Source organism: Melanerpes formicivorus, unplaced genomic scaffold, assembly GCF_026170545.1.
Source record: "Melanerpes formicivorus ecotype bairdi unplaced genomic scaffold, bMelFor1.0.p_v2 SCAF_6, whole genome shotgun sequence".
Taxonomy (NCBI): Eukaryota; Metazoa; Chordata; class Aves; order Piciformes; family Picidae; genus Melanerpes; species Melanerpes formicivorus.
Genome location: NW_027142358.1, coordinates 25731845 through 25756078, shown reverse-complemented (window position 1 = coordinate 25756078; position 24234 = coordinate 25731845). Strand labels below are relative to the sequence as shown.

General features: G+C 42.1%; 1 protein-coding gene across 1 annotated transcript; it reads right to left on the bottom strand.

The window, feature by feature from the left end:
* Positions 1-1466: 1466 nt before the first annotated feature.
* On the bottom strand, positions 1467-22922 carry ABRAXAS2 (abraxas 2, BRISC complex subunit). Its single transcript, XM_068140179.1, has 9 exons — positions 22821-22922; positions 21577-21667; positions 17696-17732; positions 14565-14631; positions 12157-12347; positions 10844-10963; positions 10120-10204; positions 7945-8059; positions 1467-3292 (listed from the first exon to the last, which is right to left on the bottom strand). Exons 1-9 carry the CDS (start codon positions 22890-22892, stop codon positions 2826-2828), a joined length of 1245 nt encoding a protein of 414 aa, XP_067996280.1. The 5' UTR covers positions 22893-22922; the 3' UTR covers positions 1467-2825.
* Positions 22923-24234: the final 1312 nt, after the last annotated feature.

Genomic DNA, 24234 nt, shown 5'->3' with positions numbered 1-24234 from the left:
CCAGAATCCTTTCCCCTTCACACCTGCACAGTCTTGTGTTCAGACTTTGGCATCATCTCCAAACTGATAGCAAGGACTGGGGGGGAGGGGGGAAACCACAACAAAAAAAACCACACAACACCACCAACCACCAAAAAACCCCAAACACACCAAAACCAACACATACCAAGAAGAAACACCACCAACATAGATCTATCCTTCCAACCTACTTTTCCAACCTCCCTGCTAGGTGAGGAAAGATCTCAGCAGATCTCAGCATCCACTGCCTGCCTAACCTTCCATGGATTGTTAGGGAAATACATTTGGGATGGAAGGTTTCTCTAGGGGAGGGAGTGAGAAAAATCAAAGTAAATTCAGGAATAAAGGAAACAGCAAGTCAAGATTTTTCACAACAATAAACCAGAAAAACATTTCACTGCACCAGAGGAACTCCAGCATTCTGAACCAGTTTTAAGTAGCTCTTCCTTGGTGCCACCTACCTGTTAGTGACAGGATATTGCTACAGGTCTTGCTGCTGGGTTTTGTGCTCTTGAAATCAAAAGAAACTCTTCCAAAGTCAGAGGCAGAAACTTGGTACTTCATGGGTAGGAAACTCCGGTTTTCTCTAGGATTAAAGTTGCTCCCTGTTGCCTTCAGACTGACCACAGCCAGACACCATTATTTTTAACAGCAGTCCAGTGAAAACTGCAAAGTCCATTCACGTGTGTTTTTACCAGAATGTGGCATGAATTTTAAAAACTTCCATAGAACTACACCCTTTGTCATGAATAAGCCACTGCATTAAATAAAAGTACCTGTAGAGAGGCACTGAGGACACTGTTACATACTTGTTCCACCTACAGATAAGTAAAAACAAGCAGAACTTCAGATGTTAATAAAATATTCCAGAACTTGAGGCTTTTTGTACCACCATGACCCAAGGATGCATGGCAGGCACAGAGGGTATAGTGCTACCCTCTCCCCCTTTCCACTGAATCCCTACAGACAGACTGGATTTATCCAGCCTCATCAATTCTGAGCTGTGTTTCTGGCAAGTGGAACCTGACAAATATTAAAGTTACAGGATTAAGTAAGATTTTATTGTCCCATTTAACTGCTGTGTCAGAGATGTACATTTTGCAGGTTACTGTGCAGAATAAAAATAAACCCATTTGTTGCCATCTTGTCAGTCCCAATTTCAATACACACAAGTCTCTGGGCCTGACCCACAGGTGCCTGCAGAGAGCCAGCAATAACACAACAGCATGGTCTCTGTTAAGTGGATTGCACCACTCCAAGACAAAAATGCACCCAGTTAAGGCTAATGAGAATAATGTAAAAGAGTCAAACCAGACCACTGGCTGTTTAAAGGTGGAATCACTCAACAGAAGAGTGGTGACTTCAATATCATCTTTTTTCCCCAGTCATTGTGCTCAAGGAGAGGCTAATGAACAGACTTCTGCCTACACAGACAATACAGACTGACATTTTGGTCTTTTGTAAATCAGGTATATTTAAATTAAGTGACTGCTTTGTTCTTTTGGGTGGAAACTGAAGAAGTGGTTATTTACACCTCAAAGCCATAAATGCTTAAGATAACCTCATCCTAACAGGGGCATTTTCTCATTTACAGATCAGGGATAAAGTCCAGTAAGACAAACTTCTCAGTGGCACAGTTTCACATATTTTGGGCAACGTTAGCATACAAGCAGGATTTAAATAAAAATAAGTGCATCTGAACATGAAATTCTCTAAATATACCACATTTCCTTTAGCCCAAACAACAATTTGCTGACAAGGAGCTCAAATTCAAATTAATATAATCATTTACACATTTCACCCAGAGGAAAAAGAGGTAATAAACCCAGGGGACTCTCCAAATAATCTTCTCCTACCTTCTCCCCTGTTTATTACATAGAGTAACTCATCTAGAAGTGTACATCCAAGATTCAGATGCAAATAAACCAAGAAGCAGTCTCTGACGCTTGTAATTTGCAGGCTCCAAAGTCCAATCATGACGGGATTTACTACTTCTGGCAGTCATTTACTCCTGTATGTGCACTTTGTACTGATGCTAAAATAACAAATGAGACAGTAAACGAGGCTAGTGTGGCATAAAGTCATTGTAAACCCAGTGAAACCGGAATAACTCTATTTATGACATTCACTTGGATGATTTACCAGCCATCCCACCCCCCCCCACACCCCTTACAGAAAGAAAGGCAACCATCATTTCAAAGTGAAACACACATTCTGCTAGTTAAGAACCAAGCCGAAACAAACCCCTTCTCTGTTCAAAGAGCATGCCCATAGAAGAAGGTAGACCACATCTGCTCCCATCAGGCTTCTCAGGACTATCAAAATCTCTCTGCTTGCAAAGGCCAGCTTGGCTTATCATAGAAAGCTATTCTGAAGGCGGCTGATAAGATTTATTTCCCTTTCAACAATTAAAATTCAAGGCATGATAGTGCAAGAGGTAAGTTTTGATTTGAGAACATTATCTTGTTGACTAACTGTGCTTAGTTTTTACTACATCCCAATTTATTGTCTTAAAGAAAATACGGCAACAAAAGCTACAAGGTCTCTATAAATTTCATCTTGCCTAAGTTTACCAGTACATCCACCAACCTCATCAGTATTAGTACAACTTGATTATCCTAATGATTCCATTATAAAACTTGCAAAATGTATCACGGGGGAATAAACCATCTAGTGCAAGTCTTCTACATTTCTCTGTGCACAGTCATCCTGTGTAGTTCATTTCCTCCAGGTTAAATCCCCAAAATCTCTGTGACAATTGAGAAAACAAACAAACCAGTGTCACGTGGATCTCTTCTCCCCCGCCATCAAATCTGAGAAGTTTGAGTGTTCCTGGAATCTCCACCAGGATGTGCTGAAGGTCGTGAATCCCTTGTCTGTGAGTATTCACTGTCAGATGACTCTGTAGGTTCAAGCAAGTTTTCATAATCACTGTCTTCTGATTCGTCAACATTGTCACCAACCGCTCTTTGGGAGGATGGCATGGATGCTCCATTACCAGAATATTTCAATCCTACGTTTGTGGAAACATAACTGGAAGAGCCTACTGCTTGAGGTCGAGGCATAAAAATGTTGCTTTCCAGGAGACTGTGACCAACAGTACTTTCTTGACTGGTTGCATTGAAATCAGAATATGGAGGGGGAGGATCGGAAACATCTGAATCTTCAAGCGTGCAGCCTTCCACAGCAAACCCAGTGTAGGACATTCGCGGAACAAACATAGGTTCCAAGTTATCTGTTGGCATCTGCCTGCTTAAAATTGCCTGCTGCATTCCTGAAAGGCAAACAACATTGGTGTGCTTAATGCTCACTTTGCAATATAGTTTACACAACCTAGCTCTAATGCACCCCACCCATCCAGCTCTCAGCTGTCCTCTCTTCCCTCTTTCCGGTTGTTACTAGATGTCCATGACTTTCAGACTCCAGCACTAGGTCTCTCCTTTTCAGACTCCACTACTCACCTTTGGCAAACCTATCTTCTGCATCAATTCATAGAATCATAGAATGATTTGGGTTTAGAAATCATCTAGTTCAAACCCTGCCTGCCATGGGCAGGGACACCTTCCACTAGGCCAGGTTGCTCACGGCCTCATCCTATCTGGTCTTCAACACCTCCACGGAGGGGGCATCAGGGATCCATGATCTCCTTTTGAAACCTGTTTCAGTATCTCACCACCCTTACTGTAAAGAATTTCTTTCTAATAACCAGTCTAAATCTGCCCTCCTCGAGCTTCAATCCATTGCCCCTTGTCCTATCACTACTTCAGGTACTGGAAGGCCACTATACTCTCCACAGAGCCTTCTCTTCTCCAAGCTGAACAACCCCAACTCTCACAGCCTGTCCCCATGGGGAAGGTGCTTCAGCCATCTAATCATCTCTGCAGCCCTCCTGATGACTATATAAGACACTATTCCCCAACCATGTTGTCAAATCTTACATCCTACTCCAAGTTACACAAAGAACAAATTTAGCAGTGCATTCTGAAACTTCTTGGTGCACATGATGGTTAAGCATTGGAACAAGCTGCCCAGAGAACCTGTGGATGCCCCATCCTTGAAAGTGTTCAAAGACAGGCTAGATGGGGCTTTGAGCAACCTGGTCTAGTAGAAGGTGTCCCTGCCCATGGGAGGGGAGTTGGAACTAGACAATCTTCAAGGTCCCTTCCAACCCAAACCATTCTATCATTTCACAGCATCCCCGCATTTCAGAGCAAGCAGGCAGTGACATAAGCACTATAAGGCTTTTAAAAAGCTAAAGAACAATTAAAACAGCTAACAGCCACATTGGAAAGACACATCAAGATTAAGCTCCCACAGCAATACAACAGAACTGTGCTCACATTAGCAACCTAAATGATGGAACTGGATCAGCACAAGGTTATTAAAATTGCAGAGGGTACTCTGCTAGTAATAGCTGCAAGTATAACAGAATATCAGAACAGGAATTTGAAAGTGATCTTAAATGAGATCGTTTGGAAAGTAATTTCGGGAAGATGCGCAGGACTAATGAATACACGAAGCGCAAAATGAGAGTTACATCCTGCTGCAGAAAAGAAACACAGGTTTGCTCCTGGTTTAGAGTCATAGATTTGTTTGGGTTGGAAAAGACCTTTAAGATCAAGTCCGGTCATTAATCCACCACTACACCACCTCCCAAAGTTCTACACCTCCACGTCTTTCAAATCCTTCCAGGGATGGGGACTCCACCACTTCCCTGGGCAGCCTGTTCCAGGGCTTGACAATCTTTTGGGGGACAACATTTTTCCCAATATCCAACCTAATTTATGTAAATGATAAATATCAACATATATTAAGTGTGCTCAGCTGTTGAGGAACAGGTCTGTACATTTCAGTAGGTAGTGCAGCGGGCAAGACTACAACTAGAATGCTGGATCTAATTTTGAGTAGCAGAGTTTGAGAAATAAACTGGAGAAACTCTACAAGAGAAAGTTACTCATCAGAGGTCTGGATATCAGGACCAAAGAGAAAAGTCTGCAGTAACGGGGATAATTAGAGAAGACTGAGGAAACAAATTTCAGTCTTCCAAGGTATGCAAGAGGCTGCTGGGGAAAGCTAAAAGAGAAGGCAGCTTAAATTAGAGTAGTACACATTACAAGAAACTTCCTTGGAAGAAGGTTTGTTAAGCACTGGGAGGACTAAAGTTTTTGACTGTTTTCTAATTGGTTAAACGCCTAATGTCTGTCAGAATTGACACTGGTATATAAAAAGCTGCCTTGCAGCTAGGTGATAGACAAAATAGTATCAGCTCTACTTAAAGTGGCACCATGCTTCTGGAAAAGGCAAAACTCAAGGCTGGAGAGTTCTTTTAATCAAATCAGTGTCTTCAAGAATAAAAAGAGCATATTCCCTCAAGTGACTACGTAACAGTGCTCCAGTTTTGCTCCATAATAGAACTGTGGGGGGCTTGTTCCTGTGACCTGGGAAGTCACAGCACTTGCTATGCCCTAGAACATGCTACTACATGGACAAAATCATGAGTGATCTGGCAAGTCTCAACTGACTTTTGTGCTAGAGTGTTTAAGTCATAACCTGTTAACCAAAAATTTATGAGAGTGACAAGCTTTCACACAACACTACCACAGGAATTTGATTCAAATGCTCCCACTTCCTCCAGCTCAGGCAATGATTAACTGGAACCTTTAACTCAGTAAACCCAAGGAAATTCTCCCAATGCTGAGAGAGAGAACAGAAGGCCACTTCAGTATTTAGCTACTCACATCTAAAAATATTTCAGAGATACAAGCTGCATGTTTTCTTGTTTCAGCCCTCTCACATGATTATCTGCTCTGGCATAAATTTTCAGTCCAGCATTTGCATCTCACTGGTAGTATCTAGAGGCTAGCACTGACTGCTCTTCCTCCTCCTCCCCCCCCATCTCTTGCCATATGGGCTGGGATCAGCTCCAGTCACACTAAATACCCATCTCTAGTTCTCCCTAACACGCATAGTAGCAGTTCCCTGGCTGTTTCATCTGTAGCCAAGCAGGAAAAAGCAGTGAGTCATGACATTTGCATCTCTCAAATGGCCTCTAACTGATGATGGCTTTTCAACTGATTTTTGAGATTCAGATAAAAGAACCTGGGCTGAGAGATCAAACTTTGCGTTGAAATGCTCACGTGACAGCAGTAAAATGCTGCCTGGTGAAAATAATATCCAGTCATAGCAGCAAAGGAGTCTGTTGGACAGCTTGGGGTGTTAACCCATCTAAGCCAGCATTAGGTAACAGGATGTACCAATAATAAAACCCCACCATGTAGCTAAAATTACAAAATTTGGTCATTTGCTTATTTCAAGGCATGGCAAAAAGAGACAGAGTTTGCTGAAAAATATAACCTGCTTATAAATTATGTATCACTGTACATGTTTTAAAATCATACTTCCCATTTGCCTATTCTCTGCTCCTATTCTCTACCTTTAGCCTTCCCTTACACTCATGAATTAGTTTAGGTGAGTTTGGAAAGGTCTAAGCCCTTCACAAAACCCATCTACTGCTAAGTACCAGACTCCTGAAGACACACTCAACCTTTAGGAAGGAAGGACAGTGTGGCATCCAGTCAAGTATGCTCACACAATAGATCTCAGTGATTCAGAAAGTTATGGAGCAGCAAAAGGAGATGAACATACACCTTCTGCTGGCTAGTAGGGAAAGCCAGAAAAAAGTGTGTTTACCTTCTTTTGCTGGCTTTCCCTGGTAGTCTTAAATACGCACTGTGAAAATTGTTACTTTTAATACAGAATGAAGAATCAAGCCTAATAAAACATGGATTGTTTAATGGGACTTATCCACACCATGAAAACTTAAACCAAAATAACATAATACTAATAGAGGTCTTAAAAACAGAGCAGCAGTGTAATTTCTTCATTCAGAGCTTCCCTAGAAAGAGAAGGCCATTATGCTTCTATCACCCTTCAAAAAATATCAAAGAATAAACTGGTTCACCTTCCCCTAAAATGAGTCCCCCCAACACACTGCATGAAGGAAAAAATTTCAGTAGCTTCATGGAATTAAAATTAATAGATTGAAATTCCTATCAGCAATGTTATGGGACTTGACATAGCAAGGCAAGTTCCAACAATATTCTGCATTTAGAGAGTTTCTTTCGCTTTCTAGCAAGTACTCCTGAAGATAGGAATGACTACCAAATGGACTTTTGGGAAGGTTTAGCTTGACATTGAAAAGTGGTTTTCAATGCTAATCATGTTCACCACTAAGTCAGCAAATAACACTAAAACTGCTGACTAAAGTCAGATTCAGTCAGTACAAAGCAGGAGGAGGATAAAAACGTAAATGGTCTCCTCTAAATCGGTGGTGAAAAACACTCATTAAAACTACGAGGTCAGAAGTCATTTAGACAACACTTGGGATGTTCTACATCAATGTTCATCACTTAAGCACTCATTTCCCTTCACCCAGTAATTTAACTGAATTTAATCAGTGCTGAGCTCATATTTGGGGGTGGGGCTGGGCAGTGGGAAAGGGAGTGAAGTTTTCAAAGGAACATCAACAGTTACTGGCCCATAAATGCTACAGCCTGTTTCTATGTAATCCTTCAGAAGGAATCCCTCCAGTGCTTAGATTTGCTTTTCCATTCCTGCCTTCGCTGTACTTTTCCTTTCCTACAACCAATCTTTTCCTGTATCCCTTCCAGAGCTGACTTTCCCCTCCTTTCTCCATAGCTTTGGCTCTCTTGTGTTTCCAGTTTGCTAACAGTGAGTAACTCCTACAGACATATCACAGTTCAGGTATTATTCAATGTTAAAACCACCACATACCCTTCCCAATGTGATTTATTTTTCTTTTGCTTTGAGCTATCAGGAATACAACTCAAAATAATTCCACAACATGTTTTGTCCCTACAGCATCTGCTTCTGAAACAGCAACAAAAACATCAAAAGGCAACTTACTTATTTCTTGCTCTTTCTCACTTTTCTTTTGTGCGATTTGCCTTCTTAACTTGTTTACATCAGCTTGAAAAGATTCAACAACACGCTCACTTTTTTCTACATCTATACATACTGCCTAGGAGAAAAACAGAAGATATGCCAAGAGGCTGCAAAAATACATGAAGGACTTTCATGACAACATTAATAAAGCTACTACCAGACAAGAAGTCATTAAAAGCACAAATCCAAGAGCAGGAGTTAACTAAATCAGAGTACAATATTCAATCTGAAGATTGCTTTCCTTATTGGCTTTTGCCAACTCCCAACTGATGCATGGTATTTCCAAATAATTAATCCATTACAGGAAGGTTTGTGCTAAGATCCAAAGTTAGTTCTTCCTAGCTGGTAGAAGAAATTTGCCTTTTAAAGTATTAGCATAACAACAATGCTATAGCAGCATGCTTTTAAAGTGTAGCATAGAGGTGCACGTTTTTCATACTAGACCAAATTGGTCTTGCCAAGTAAAAGTAACAACTGGGGTATGAAACCTCAAACTGAGGTATGAAATTCAAATTTAGGATCCCAAGCTGATCTCCTATGTGATACCTTTAGTAAATAAACAAGCCCGGTGGATTTTTCAACAAGATTCCCCTATACTGGTTAGGAAATGAATGTGAAACTTTCATAGAAGGATCAAAGTTGAAAATTAGTTCTGGATAATTTGATGGTTTGGGGTTTTTTATTTGTTTCTTTGTTTTTTTAAGCTGAACATGTTACACTGGGTATTGTTTACTTCTTCAGGAATTAAGTGTTGGTCCTTAAACACAATGAGATTTGAGGAGTACACAGCTCTAAAAGCATTGATGATTGTCATTAGTTACTGTCTCTTCCCCAAGAAGTTATACTATTACTGATCTGACCTAGAGAGTTGAAAAACATTTAACTATGCTTTCAGTTATCTACTTTTTAGAAGCTTATGAAGTTTAAAGCCTCCCAGCTAACTGATGAATAACACAAATATGTCTCAGCCATTTTAATAGAAAATTTCTTCTCAGTCCTGTAACATTCTCTGTGAAATAGTCATTTTAAAGATAAAAGCTCCTCAAGTTAGCTAACACCCAAGTACTTTTAAGCTCTGTAGATGACATACAGCAGCATGATTTACATGGTGAAATAAAACAAAATCATGGTTTTAACAGGTAGGAAGACAACTCCCTAGTGATGTTACATTTTCCATATTTCCAGGCAATGATTCAAACAAGAACAAGAGCACAAAAGGATATGCATGCTCCTGGCAAAGACAGTGTTACAGAGTAATACCATTAGCTAATGGGAGAGACCTCTGGAAATAAATTTACACATCTCCTGAACTGGAGCTGAAATGAAGCTGTCTGCCTTCTCAATGTAAGTTACCCTTCTTACAAGGCAGGTTAGGAAACAGCAGCTTCCACTGAGAAACAGCTGATCTCCTGTGAGAGCAGGGTCATGGCATGGCTGGAGCAATTGCTGCCTCGTTCTCTGCTCTATGCCAACCAGCAGGAGCAGACACACAAATCCCTCCAGGGCAGATGTAATGGGAAAGTCTGGCAATAAGCTGTGACTACAGCACAATTAGCAGATGTGTGCGCTCCCGAGGCAGCACAGCTCTGCTGCTCTTCACACAGGACAAGCTGTGAATTGACAAGCTTACATTTAGTAGATTTGACACTCAAGGCACTTTCAGATGCTTTGCCACATTTGGAGCAGGATTCACTCATGCTCCACACAAAGCATTCACAAGTTTTAACTAACAGATGGAGCTCTTTGCTGCATGCTACACACCAAGAGCCAGGAGTCATTTTTAAACTCACAGAGGAAAGCCTTTAAACCTGTGCAAATCCCTACAGCCTTCAGCAAGGCTTTTCTTTAACACATACGCTTAAAAATAGCTAATGTCTCCCAGAAATCACTAAGTGTTAAATCATTTTAACTTCCAAGAGAGAATGAACTGATGATGTTTGTATCAACCCCTTTTACAGCATCCACAGCAAATGCACACACTAAACAAACTGGCACATTTCACTATTAAAATCAAACGTATTTTCCTACGGTTCATAAATTGTTTCAGCTCTAAAAATCTCCAAGTCATGGTTTAACCAAAAGACAAACAGAAGATGCCACAACAAATACTTATCAATACTCAGTAAAGGAAGTTACCTGTACTTTTTCCTGAAGTGCATTGTAAACCTGATATATAGCCCTGATGTCCTTCATCACTCCATCTTTGTCAAAAAAATCAGTACTAGAAGAAATAAAACCAGAAATCATTAGTTAGGAAAGACAACATAAGTTCCTAGCTCATGCTGTCTTTCAATTGTTGTTAAACAAATATCACTGTATTTAAAAAATGGATTTTTTAATGACTGAAATAATATCATACTCTCAAGAACCAAAATTTGGACAGAAGCATAATCAATACCAAAATTCTTTCTGGAACTATGAAGTTCCATTTGACCAAGATCAGAACGGTGCAGAAATTTTAAGCTTGTATCATTTCATTGTTAAGAGCCAGAAGAGCTACTCTGCGTGTCTCAAGTAATTTTAATTAAATGCTGTGAAAAGAACCAGACATCCACACTTCCAAGTCAGAATACAAGTTCTAAATCAAGCTTCCACACAGAATTCCTTTGGGAGGGTAGGTGGAAATGAAGTAAGAAGCTTCCAGCCACAAAGTCCACAGCACCAACTGGCCACATCAACTCTATTCTTCTGATTAGTGCACCTTCTTCTGGAAGAGTCTCTTTGAAGTACAGTAGGAACTGACCATTTTCCTCCAGAACTACTTTTTTCCTGCTTGAAATGCACATTTGTAGTATTCTTTGGAAGGTACAGAATGCAGAGTTTGAAGACTACACTTCATTCGCAAAGGAAATATCCTTACCCATGTTCCTTAATAACTTTGGCATAATTCTGAGAAGTATTTGGCACTGAAGAAACTTTGTATTCCTGTTGACTAGTGTTGCCTAGATTGGGAATAGTAAGTGACACCCTTTGATTATACCTGTGGAGAAAGTTCAGAAAGACTTCTTAATTCACATTCAAAAGATCATTTACAATAGCTTTGATCACAACGCATCATCATGCGCTGAACACAACCATGAGTTGAACACATCATCAAGCATGAACACAGTTTTAAAGCTTCTGAATTAAGTTTATTATAAAAGCTGCTAAATATTAAAAATTGTGTTTAAAATAAATACATTATCAAGCCCACTCTTGGCATGAGCCCTGTACCCCTTAAAACATTTTAATTGTGTATTCAAACAACCAGGAACGGTGAAGCTTATCAATATCTGAAAGGTGGAGAGCAAGAGGATGGGGCCAGACTCTTTTCACTGGTGCCCAGTGACAGGACAAGGGAAAATGGGCATACACTGGAACACAGGAGGTTCCATCTCAATAGGAGGAGAAACTGTTTCCTGTGAGGGTGCCAGAGGACTGGAGCCAGCTGCCCAGAGAGGTTGCAGAGTCTCCTCCTCTGGAGATATTCCAAAGCTGTCTGGTGATCCTGAGCAGCTTGCTCTGGGTGACCCTGCATTAGCAGTGTGGTTGCACTAGCTGATCTCCAGAGGTCCCTTCTAATCCCCACCATTCTATGAAAGTAGCTACATTCAGGTCTTTACATGAAACACAGTACTGATGTGATTTCTCCTAAAAGATATTTTTTGTTGTTGGTTGAAGATTTAAAGACTGAAAAGAACTTTGCTCACCCTCAAACTTTAACTGAACAATTGCTTGCACAGGAAAAAAAAACCAAACTGTCCTCACTAACAAACTTAAATCATTACATCATTTGACAAACAGCAAACCTTCACAGAATGGGTTGGATTGGAAGGGACCTTAAAGATCATCTAGCTCAAACCTCCACCCTCCCCTCCACCCCCCACCATGGGCAGGGACACCTTCTAAACATCTAGACCAGGCTGCTCAAGGTCTTGTCCAACCTGACCTTGAACACCTCCAGGAAGGTATGACTGTACAAACTTGGTGGTGGAGTCACCATCATTGGAGGTGTTTAGGAGGAGCCTTGATAGGGTGCTTGGTTGCATGGTTTAGTTGATTAGGTGGTGTTGGATGATGGGTTGGACGCGATGATCTTGAAGGTCTCTTCCAACCTGGTTTATTCTATTCTATAAAGAACAGCAATAGGCAGAACAGAAAATGAGGACTGGTTGATACACAGAGGTTGCTTACCTTCGGTTTGGTCTAAAAAGCACATATTCTAAAGCATGTGTGGAGTTATTTGCAGTGGAAATGAAGCTGAAGAGGAGGAAGACAAGATCAGGCACTCCAAGGATGTGTGTCAGCTGTTTGTGAATAATGTGTTCTCTGTATGACATTTGCTGCTGAGTGTTTCTCCTAAATCTGTACCATCCAATAACGTTCTGTAATCAAAGTACAGCAGAAAAAAAAACAAACATACCCAAAGTATTAACCAAAGGATACAGATTTACCTTCTGGTAAGAAAGCTGCTAAAACTGGTATTACCTGAAGTAGCTTGATTACAACAAAAATCAGACTGAGTTACTAGCGCCTTGCATCTCAAAGAAGTAACATCCTGTTCCAACATGACTATTAAGTGATCAACCTCAGTGTGTTACAGTCTCCTGCATGTCCCCAGTAGCATTCAAGGTCCCACTTCCAATATAACTCAAATGTCTAACCTTAGCAGCAAACCTTGGAGCATCTGCAAATTATGACACTTAAGCTGTTTTCAAACAGCAAGTGCGGGGTTTATTCAGCCTGAATATTTCAACTCACTATTTGTATTCAATGGGACAGAGCAGAACAGAACGATATGAGTCCTCTATTAATTAAAACTGGAAGCATTGTCTTCAACTTTTCATAGTAGATCTATACAATTAGTTACTCTGAATGTAATAAAATGTACTTCTTTGCTAACAAAACACAACACAAGACTATCTTGATTCCCAGACAGCACTATTTCTTTTGACTTTATGACCATTAGCCATTAAATCTGTGGTGCTTTAGTCACACCACATTTCCATTACCTGTGGTGAGAAAGCAGGGAGCGAGGGGGGGGACAACCCCAACACAAAAACAACACAACAAAATCCCCACAACCAAAACACAACACATAAGCAAAAATTAAACCTTGCCAGAAGCTCCTTGAAGAGCAGGTCTTAACAAAATAGAATTTAACTGACATCTAATGGGAGACAAGCATTTTTAAATGATGGGGTTTGCCTTATCTCCTGAAAGGGGAACTTAATACCCTCTATAGTGTTCTAGAGTAGAGTTGTAGGGTTACAAAATTCAGGATCTGAGACTAGAAACTTCAGCAGCAGCATGGAGATGTACATGTCTGTATATAAATATACACACAAAAAACCTATGCACTAAGCATAAATACACTGGTATGCACAGAGGAGCCTGCTGTGAGAAGATTTGCTGGAAGAAACAGACAAGAAAAGCACATTGCAGTGTTGCAGAAGTTGCACAGATTTAGGACTTGTTTCCCTAAGATCCCTCCTCAGCTGTTAAGTAAAAGTCTACAGTTCAGGCGGGTGATGTGAACAGAAAATCATGACTACACATTCAATTAACAACTAAGCAAGTGCCATTACACACTTTGCATGATAAGGATCAAGTCACACACTCAGCATTGTTACTCAGACTAGAGCCACCTGGAGAGGACAGAAATCCCAACAGGTTGAGCCCTGGCAGCGAGTTCTGCCACCAGTGAAATTCAAGTGGCAGCTCTACAAGCAGCTGGAACAACTTTGGTTTGCTGCTGCTTTATAAAAGACATTGATTCATTCTTGTTTTAACCACTCCTACCTTGTATTAGCTGTGGCACTACCCAGACCTCGTAAGCCAAATTCAGATACCAGTGACTATTCTGCTAGGTCTAATAAGGTCTACTGCTGCCACAAACTGAACCATGCAATTCAGTCATCCATCCTTTTGCCAGAGCAAGCTGGCAGGTGGATTCGCATCCCTACCTATAGAACCATATCTTGAGCTCTGCTCTCTGATGTCTCAGATTCATGGGAACTTCTGAATTAATAATTGGATACTCAGACAGTGCACTGCAAGTATGGTTTGAAACACTTAAAAATGGTCTGATTCTTCTCCAAATATCACTGAAATTTAACACCAGCTGTGCCACTAATAGCATACTCATGACAAAGCTAGAACAACATCTGGTGTAACTGATAGAGCAGTTCTTCCAGTTTAAAACTGACAGTGCAAAATTGCAGTTACAAGACTGTGTCATTACAACTCCTAAACAAACTCTTTAGAACAGATTTTCAGATCAGCTGCATTCTTGTTGGCTTCAGCAGCAGAGGACACTTAGAAATTGCAGTGGGTTAATACCAGACCTTCACTTTCAGAGGTCTAAACTTAAAACCTTTGCCTCCCTGCCCATCCCCCAGAGAAATCAGACATTGCCCCAAATTTAACCTAAGTACCACAAATCCACCTACTTCTGTACAGGATAAACCATGGGTCAAAATAAACCATTAGGCCTGTGAATGAACATATTTCTTCCAGTTAACTGCCTTTGTTTGCTTTCCAAACCCACTCCAATCATAGGCTCTAATGACTACAATAGGAGGAAAAGATAGAAAACTTACTTTTCTTCGGTCTTTAAGAATCCTGTCCAAACTCTCCTCATTAACCTTGCCTGCATAGTCATAAAAGCTTGAACCAAAAAGGGAGAGAAAGGTATGTACAGAGTTTACACACACACAGTACACTTACAGTAAATAATACTTTGAGTGTTCTTCAAATACATGGCATTCTATACAATACTAAGAAACTCCTAGTGCTTTTCCTTTATCAACATAGGATTCACACCACTTACTTAGGATATCCAACTTGGGTGCCATAAAGAGCACAGTTAAAGCCTAGGACTGACTGCCCAGCTAATAGAGGCAGTTGCTTACAGACAAAGGTGCAGAGCATTTAAATTAGATGTGTAAGGCTAGCTGGTGAGAAAACTCTTACCTCTTTCAAACCCCTAGTAATGAAATACAAAATGTCTGTAATCATTAGTTTTACAATGATTTACACATATTACTTTGATGCCTGGTACTTCCCTGGCACTGTGTAATTCTATTTTACCAGCATTTTGTAAAACCCTGCCCTGATAATAAGAGGCCTACCTGCCAAAGAAGAAAGGAAAGCAAGGCCATTTTACATGCAGCTACAAATCAACTTCTTGAGCTCCAGTCCTGCAATTAAGCTCACATGACTGGACCCTTGAAGCCAAAACAGTTAAGTTGGGTCTGCAGAATTCAAAGTATCATGGTCTTTCAGATGGCTCTGCCTACAGAGCTGAGGCCCAAACCCTGATATATTGTTACTTTGAGAATAAGCCTGCTAAATCAATCATGCTTCATGGCAAAAGGAAAAACATTTGAAAATAGAGTCCTTCTTAACTGCCAAGCCCTTAGTCTCTTTCAAGAGCTGCTACCACTAACACCTAAAGCAGTGCAGGAGAACACTCTGGTTTAGAGCTCTATGACAACAGCTCTTGTTGAGGGGTAAAAATAACACACAACAGAAAATCCCAAGCTTGGTACTTGTTTGGTAAATAAAGCTGGAAATAAAATACATTTCCAGATGCAAGTTATTGTGAATATTAAGACTACAATTAGTTAATCATTTGAGAGACTATGTAATTTTTGCATAACGTTGTCAATTGTTTACAGTATTTATACGTTCTTTTAAGTTATGGATATTGAATTCTCTTTCGATGCCTTATAAGAGTTTGTTTTTATGGGATGAGCAACTAGTGTGGAACAAAATGCCTTCATCTGAAGACTGCACAAAGAGATAAATCAATCCTTTTAAAATCCTTGCTCCTTATTCAGCTCCTACATGTTGGTGAGAGTACTGGAACTGAGCCTGTTAACACTCAGCATCAGCAGTGCCAGCTTAGAGGAATGCAGAGTGGTGAGCAATAGGCCTCCTCACAGACTGGCTACACTTAAAAGGATGAGGTAGAACGGCCCCCAAATCAGCATCTGCTGCATCTAATGAAACAGAGAAACCACCAGCATGCTCTGGTACTGATAAAAGCTGTCATGAGCTGGGAGTTTCCCCTGTGCTCTGAAGTAAATAAATTCATGCTGTCTTGTACAAAAAGCATGCAGTGAAATGCAGGCTTCTGCCCCTTCCTCCATCAGCTCAGTTACTAACAAGCAATTTCTTGACTGGGGAGAAGCAGAAAACGTGACTGGTTTTGATATGTCCTGCACAAAGCATTCCTAGGAACCAGAAAGAGTCTACCAGACAGTGGGATATTATCTTGATGTGTAGAGTCCCCAGCATTTAAATCACTGGGTTGAGAGTTCCCTCTCTGTAATTATCAGGCAGCAAATAACAGACTGCAGCTTTTTTCTCTAATGTAACCAATGTCAATCATAATATATAAGGTACTGTGTCTTCTTAATTGGCTGGAGAGCTCCAAATAAAGACAAAAGGAGATTAATTGGGAATTCCTTCTAAAAAGAATTTCTAGACAGCCATTCAGAAGCCATCACTGTGTAACAAGTGAAGGCTGTGGGGAAAAGCTGCATGTGAGCAGACAGAAGCTCCTAAACAGAATTTGTTAGACCTATGTTTATAAATTTTCAATTACAAAATACATGAGAAATCAAAAACCAGCTAATAAGCTGAAAGTTTCAAAGTAATTAGTTGGTGCAACTCAGTACAACTGACTATAAAAGAACTTGTTAACCTGGCAAGTTACTAAGCTTAGGGCACACAAGCTGCTCTGCGACCCGCCCAGCCCACGCAGGGCTGACTTAGGACTACAATAATTTCAGTTGGACTTGACATTTATCCTAATTATCATATGATTTGATCTGCTGCTGTCCTGCCTCCACTGGCTGTATGAGGTTAAATTTCAAAGACAGAGGAATAAGCCTGCAAGTGCCACTGAGACTGTGAACTCACACATTCATTATCATGTTGGTGCTTTTTGCATGTATTTCTGTATTATCAGATCAAAATCAGATAAGCAAACAAAGCAAGCATTGGTAGGTACATCTGAAATGCAAATGTATTTGCATTGCAGTCAAATGTATTTGACTTGTATTGGACATGCTGTGTCCAGCAGGAACAGGAAGGTGATTGTTCCCCTTGTAGTCAGCTCTGGTGAGGCCACACCTTGAGAACTGTGTCCGGTTTTGGGCACCTCAGTACAGGAGAGATGTGGAGGTGCTGGAGCGGGTGCAGAGGAGGGCAATGAATCTGAAGAATGGCCTGGAAAATAAATCTTATGAAGAATGACTGAAGGAGCTGGGGCTGTTTAGTTTGGAAAGGAAGAGGCTGAGGGGAGACCTCGTTGCTCTCTACAACTACCTGAAGGGACACTATGGAGAGGCTGGTGCTGGTCTCTTCTCACAGGTAATTAGTGATAGAACAAGAGGGAATGGCCTCAAGCTGTGATTGGGTAGGTTTGGACTGGACATTAGGAAAAAAAAAAAAAATTAACAGAAAGAGTGGTCAGGCACTGGAGTGTGCTGCCCAGGGAGGTGGTTGAGTCACCAACCCTGGGTGTGTTTAAAGGTCATTTGGATGTGGTGCTTGGGGATATGGTTTAGGGGTGAACCTTGTAGAGTAGGATTATTGGTTGGACTTGGTGATCCTGAGGGTCTCTTCCAACCTGAATGTTTCTGTGTGATTCTGTGTATTTCAGTGAGCTACCAGTTTTACATTCTGCAGCCAGCACAGGAAGACAAGAGAAAATGCTTACCTAAAGAGTTTTGAACAAGGCTCATGGTTATGGACTTCTGCAACAACAAACAAAAAAGAGAGACATATGTCCAACTGCTCAAGGTAAAGAGACATTACAGTAGCATATCTTGCAGGAACTTTCCACATCACAGCTACTGAGCAAATAAACATTTGTGTCAGACCACACATTTCCCTTCATGTCTCAGCAACACTTGATGACACAGCACCGTGCCTGGAAAACAAGCTTCTCTTTCCTATCTGCCATTTTACAGAGGAAAATGTTTTAACAATCAGCAAGACATACACTGGCTCAGATACACACAGAGCTATCTGAGCCTCAAATGCACATTTTTGATACCTTTTTATACTTGTAACCTCCTCACCAAAGCTTTTAGGACTCTTGTGAATTTTTCATACACATGAGTTTACTTGCATTTATCCACACTGTTAATAGCAGCAAAGAATGAAAAAAAGAGAAGAGATGGGGAAGGGAATCACTGAAACATTGTATACTGGAGTGTTTAAAGAGGAAAGGTAAATAGAATCTAAGAAGAGAACAGGGGTTAAACACCATTCCAAAATGGTTTGCTGCAATTTGTAATGGTTATATGAAGTATTAAAAAGTCACAGCAGTATTTGGTCTTCCTTGAAGAGGCTGCAGTAAGTGCCAAGCTGCTCATTTAAGCAGCAAAGGTTGTGAGATGCCAGTAGTCTTGGAGAAGAGCAAGAAGAGAGCAAAAATCCAATCCACATTATCCAATACCAAGCACAACTCACTTTTTTGTTGTATTCAGTGCTTCTTTAAAATTTTCTGCTGACTTAAAAGTAATATGAATAAATAAGAAGCTACATTTAATATCTTGATCACATAACTTTTGTCTGAAACTATTTGCTCAGACTAGCTAGCACTTCTGTAGCACTATTTCAAGATCCTCTATCAGAACCCCGCTGGAGTGTTTAGCAACAACTTTGTTTAGACTTCCTTCCTGGAGAGTGACTCACCACCTGCTGTGCTGAGAGTCACAGGCTGCTCAGGATTGCCATCTCAGCAGAGTCAGACCCAGATCACAGTTCTCATGAACAGACTGCAGGCATTAGCATCTCAGCATATTTAGGCCCTGAGCAGCCACGACAGGCATACTGCCTGAGAAACCATCCATTAGCAAGAATTCCTCAGGATGCTGCTGTTAGTTAGTGACTTCCTTTATTTGGAGTGGTTTCAAAGTGCATCAATCCCGTATTTTCACACTGGCATAGAGGAATCTGTGGAAACAATCTGCTAAACAAAGTCAGCAACTGTAATTATGCCAGTCAAGAGAAACTTCTTCCACCACATCTAGTGACTGCAATGACTGAGAATTACAGATACCATTTTCAGGTTATTACATTGCTACACAGACCTTTTCTTTTGAAAGCAGGATGCAACAAGCCTACTGCTCAGAACACATGAAGCAGCCATCATTCTAAACCTAAGCTCTACACAGACTTATTTATGTATGTAGTACATACAATACACATCTGTACTCACACGCTACCACTAAACTTTGAGAAAGCAGAATGCTAAAATTTATCTGTGAGAACAGTGCCACAGAATTGCCTGGATTTACAGAATGGTTTGGGTTAAAGACCATGTAGTTCCAACTCCCCCTGCCATGGGCAGGGACACCTTCCACTAGGCCAGACTGCTCAAGGCCACATCCAACCTCACCTTGATCACCTCCAGGGAGGGGGCATCCATGACTGGCTGGAAAGCAGCCCAGAGGAGAGAGACTTAGGGGTGCTGCTGGATGAGAAGCTCAACATGAGCTCTCAATGTGCACTTGCAGCCCAGAAAGCCAATCAGATCCTGGGCTGCATCAAGAGAAGTGTGGCCAGCAGGTCAAGTGAGCTGATTCTCCTGCTCTGCTCAGCTCTGGTGAGTACTGCGCCAGTTCTGGAGCCTCTATTACAAGAGGGATATGGACCTGCTGGAACATGTCCATAGAAGGGCAATGAGGATGATCAGAGGGCTGAAGCAGCTCTCCTGTGAGGACAGACTGAAGGAGTTGGGGCTGTTCACTCTGGAGAAGAGAAGGCTCCGAGGTGAGCTAATTGAGGCCTTCCAGTATCTGAAGGGGGTCTACAAGAAGGCTGGGGAGGGACTCCTCAGGATCTCAGGTAGTGATAGGACTAGGGGGAATGGAATGAAGCTGGAGGTGGTAAGATTCAGGCTGGACATGAGGAGGAAGTTCTTCCCCATGAGAGTGGTGAAGCCCTGGCATGGGTTGTCCAGGGAGGTGGTTGAGGCCCTGTCCCTGGAGGTGTTTAAGCCCAGGCTGGATGAGGCTCTGGCCAGCCTGATCTAGTGTGGGGTGTCCATGGCAGGGGGGTTGGAACTAGATGATCCTTGTGGTCCCTTCCAACCCTGACTGATACTATGATACTATGACCTCTATGGGCAACCTGTATCTCACCACCCTTACTGTAAAGAATTTCTAATATCCAGTCTAAATCTACCCTCCTTAAGCTCCAATCTATTCCCTCTTGTCACATCACCCTGAGCATGCCAAAATCAGTCTCAGTTCCCAAACCAAACTGGGAATTCAGGAGTTAATGAATAAATATGAAGTAAAAAAATTATCAGCTGAAAAAAATACACCCAGAAGATCTCCAGGGGTGAGTAATTTCCCTTTTCAGAAAATAGCTGTAACTAAGAATGGGTTAAGAATGATCTAGAAAGGGAGTAATTTTTAACGCCTCTAACACTTGGTTCATGAAATCTCACTGAGGCTACAGTTGGTGACATTGCTGTATGACACTGTCAACAATAACCAAGATCAGCACAGACACAACTACCAGCTGCCTTCCATTATACAACACTTTGATAGTCATCATTTACCCACACAAAAATCTTATGCTTTTTTTTTGGTCATGTAGCTCATTTAATTTATTACTAATTGAAACATCATACAGTCAATTTATCACCCATGTTTCCTCAGGAATAAGAGGAACGGGATACCTGCATTCTTGTACAGTCAACCATCACTGTGTAACGTGACAAGAAGCTTGATATGTACCACAGTATAGTAGACACATTCACAGATCATTAGTTCTTTATCAGAATAACATTTGAGAGCCAGTCCCAAGATGTCTGTCAGCTAAGCTTCAGGCAGACCCTGCTATGTCATGTAGAATCAGATGCATAAAGCCAGCTTTGATTTTTTAAAAGAAGAAACTTAGATGTATTTCAACATCAACATATCTATACACATACAAAAATATGTTTTCTTTCAGGAGTTTCCCATTTTCTATAAACTACAGAGCTAAAAACATGCAACAGCTCCTCACTCATGTATAAAAAGATCTACTTCAACAAACACTTAACAGGAAGATCTTGGATCTTCTTTCACTTTTCATAATACCAGATCAGCTGTACAATCCTTGTGCTTAGCAATTAATTGTTTGGCAAATATTCCTTGATAAATCTTGATGGGGCAGTTCATGATGTCATCAATTAGCAGATGTCCAGGAAAAAAACTCCTGGCAATTTGTACCCTTTCAGTATGAGTCAATCGAGCAATGTATGTACTTTATTTTGAGCATGTGCTTGAACTGAGGCAACTGTATGAAGCAGGACACTCCCTGCAGGACCAAAACCCAAAAAAGTAATTTAAAGATGAACAATTTCACTAATAATTGTGAAATGCTGATAAATGTCTTCCGTGAACAATCTTTTCTCCACAGCTATAAATCCCCTGTATCTAGCAACCCCCATCCCAACCAACCACAACACACCAATACTGTAACAAATGCAATGCTGCAAGAGTGAAATATCTTGTGCTGGTCTCAAAAATGAAGTAATTGAATTGTACTGAAAATTACAGTGCTTCCTTCAGAATTTCTCAAAACTCTGCTACTTACCAATGACTTGTAGAAATTCAGTGTTGCTGATCTGTGAATCACTAATGCTAAAGGTCTCCTCCTGCCTCACCTCTCCTAGCAGAAATCCTTCCTATAATTTTAAAGGGGAAAAAAAACAACAAACTAAAAAATAGGGAAAGAAAAATACCCAAAACACTACACACAGCATTAAATGGAAATATTGAAACAAATATTTAATCTGAAATATAAATCTGAACTGCAATAGGTATAACTTGTACTTAGGTTTACCAAGACTGATTTTCTGGTTTGCCAACATCCTTTCACAACACTACAGGAGGTAAATTGTCCCAAAATAACGTTCTACCAAAAGCCTCCATACGTAACACCCAACTTATACAATGCAAGCATAGATTAAAGGAGCACTCTGCCTCCAGACCAAGCCATGCAAGCATGCAGCAGGTGAGGAGGCCTAAACACAGAATCATAGAATCACTTAGGTTGGAAAAGATCTTAAAGATCATTGAGTTCAAACCATGGAGTCACACTGTACCACTGCTGCTTTGGTCCTTCAAAGCTTAGAAACAGAGTTTACATACACAGAGGCTTACTGAAATTTACATACGGAGACTGGGCTGGCCCTTGACCAATACCAGGGATCATAAAATGCATAAAATAATTTAAAGCAGTCTTTCATTTTTCATCCCCGCCCAAAATGATGAAGAATAAGCGGGAATCAGGTGCTTTTGGTATAAACACGGAAAGCAGAATAGAGATAAGAGAGCAAGCACTGACTGGAAGTTTGTCAACAAGACAAGGCTTTAGAGACACACCGGTTTTGGACTGTAAGCTACCGGAGCTGGAAATCAGCGCAACTGCAATGTGGCTGCAGACTCACGCAGCTTTTTACACACGCGATTTCTGCCCACAGACGGTCTCTTGGGTGTCATGCGAGAGCCCCGCACCGGCAGCGTCCAGCCTCAGCGCCCCACCACCAGCCCGCGATGCCCCGGACGCGCAGGCTAGCCGAAGGCCCTGCCGGCAGTGGAACCCAGGGGGTCTGCAGCCATCTCCCCACCTCCTGCCAAGCCAGGACCGGGTAGCACCCCGCAGACACCTCAGGCCGCAAGGGACACCTCGATATCGCCGGCAGGAGCAGAACGGGGCCGCTACCGCCGGCCGGGGCCCAGCCCAGCCTTAGCGCTGCTTGGGGACAGAAAGGAACCCCAACAGCCGGGGAGTATCCCGCCTCGCCGCACCGGGAGACTGCGGCCCCAGGGACCTACGTGGTCGGCACTGCTGTTGGCGCTGTAGTAGCAGACAGAACTGAACGTGTAGCCCGAGATGGAAGCCGCCATGATGAAGACCACCGCCGCCGCCGCCGCGCCCATAAGGCACCGCGACAGCGAGCGCCCGCCCACTTCCGGCAGCGGCGCGGAGACCCTTGGGAAGTGTAGTGCCGTCCGCGCGGGGACTAGGCGCAGCGGGGTCTCCCCTACCCCGCAATGGGGTGCAGACTACGTCTTTGGCCGGTCAGGGAAACAAGGGTCAGCTCCATGCAGCTCGAAGTGAGCTAGGTGCTTTGAGCCGGGCGCTGGCGTACTCCTGCCGTTTACTCCTATGAGGACAGACTGAAGGAGTTGGGGCTGTTCAGTCTGCAGAAGAGAAGGCTCCGAGGTGACCTCATTATGGCCTTCTAGTATCTGAAGGGGGCCTACAGGAAGGCTGGGGAAGGACTTCTCAAGATCTCAGGTAGTGATAGGACTAGGGGGAATGGAATGAAGCTGGAGGTGGGGAGATTCAGGCTAGATGTGAGGAGGAGGTTCTTCACCATGAGAGTGGTGAAGCCCTGGAATGGGTTGTCCAGGGAGGTGGTCGAGACCCCGTCCCTGGGGGTGTTTAAGACCAGGCTGGATGAGGCTCTGGCCAGCCTGATCTAGTGTGGGGTGTCCCTGCCCATGGCAGGGGGGTTGGAGCTGCATGATCCTTGTGGTCCCTTCCAACCCTGAATGATACTATGATACCCAAGCCTGGATCGTTCCGTACCCCCGGCCTTGCTGTGAGATACAATCGTAGAATCGCAGAATGGTTTGGGTTGGAGGAGACCTCTAAAGGTCATCTAGTCCAACACGCCTGCAGTCAGCAGGGATGTCTACTAGAGTGGGTTGCTCAAAGTCCTGTCCAACCTGACCTGGAATGTTTTCAGGGATGGGGAATGTACCACCTCTCTGGGCAACCTGTCCAGTGTCTCATGACACTCACAGCAAACAATTTTATTCTAATATTGAATCTAAATCTAATCTCCTTCACTTTAAAGCAAATACCCGTTGTTTTACCACTATATGCCCTTGTATAAAGTCCTTCTCCAGCGTTTTTATAGGCCCCTTTTATGTATTGAACGGCCAGAAAGCCCAACTGTCTCAGCCTATTTTCATAGGGAAGGTGCTCCACCTCTCTGGACATCTTTCTGACCCTTCTCTGCACTTGCTCCAACAGGTCCATGTCTTTCTTACTCCGTGGGCCCCCGAGCTGAACCCAGCACTGCCGGTAGAGTCTGAAGTCCCCTGCTGCTCAGTACAGCTCCTCCCTTTACACAGAGCTCTCCGCTTTTAAATGCTAAGCTCCGTGCTCATTACCGCTTCATTTTCAAACTCAAGACCTGATCCAATCCCTCAGTTTTTGAGCACTACCGTTTCTTAG

Bases quoted from the DNA above. Each gene is read 5' to 3' on its own strand.
- ABRAXAS2 (XM_068140179.1), bottom strand. From the start codon at position 22,892: ATGGCGGCTTCCATCTCGGGCTACACGTTCAGTTCTGTCTGCTACTAC. The intron at 21,668-22,820 runs GTAGGTCCCTGG...TTAAAATTATAG, and splicing joins CCAACAGCAGTGCCGACCAC to GAAGGATTTCTGCTAGGAGA. The intron at 10,205-10,843 runs GTAAGGATATTT...TATTTCTTCTAG, and splicing joins AAAGTTATTAAGGAACATGG to TACTGATTTTTTTGACAAAG.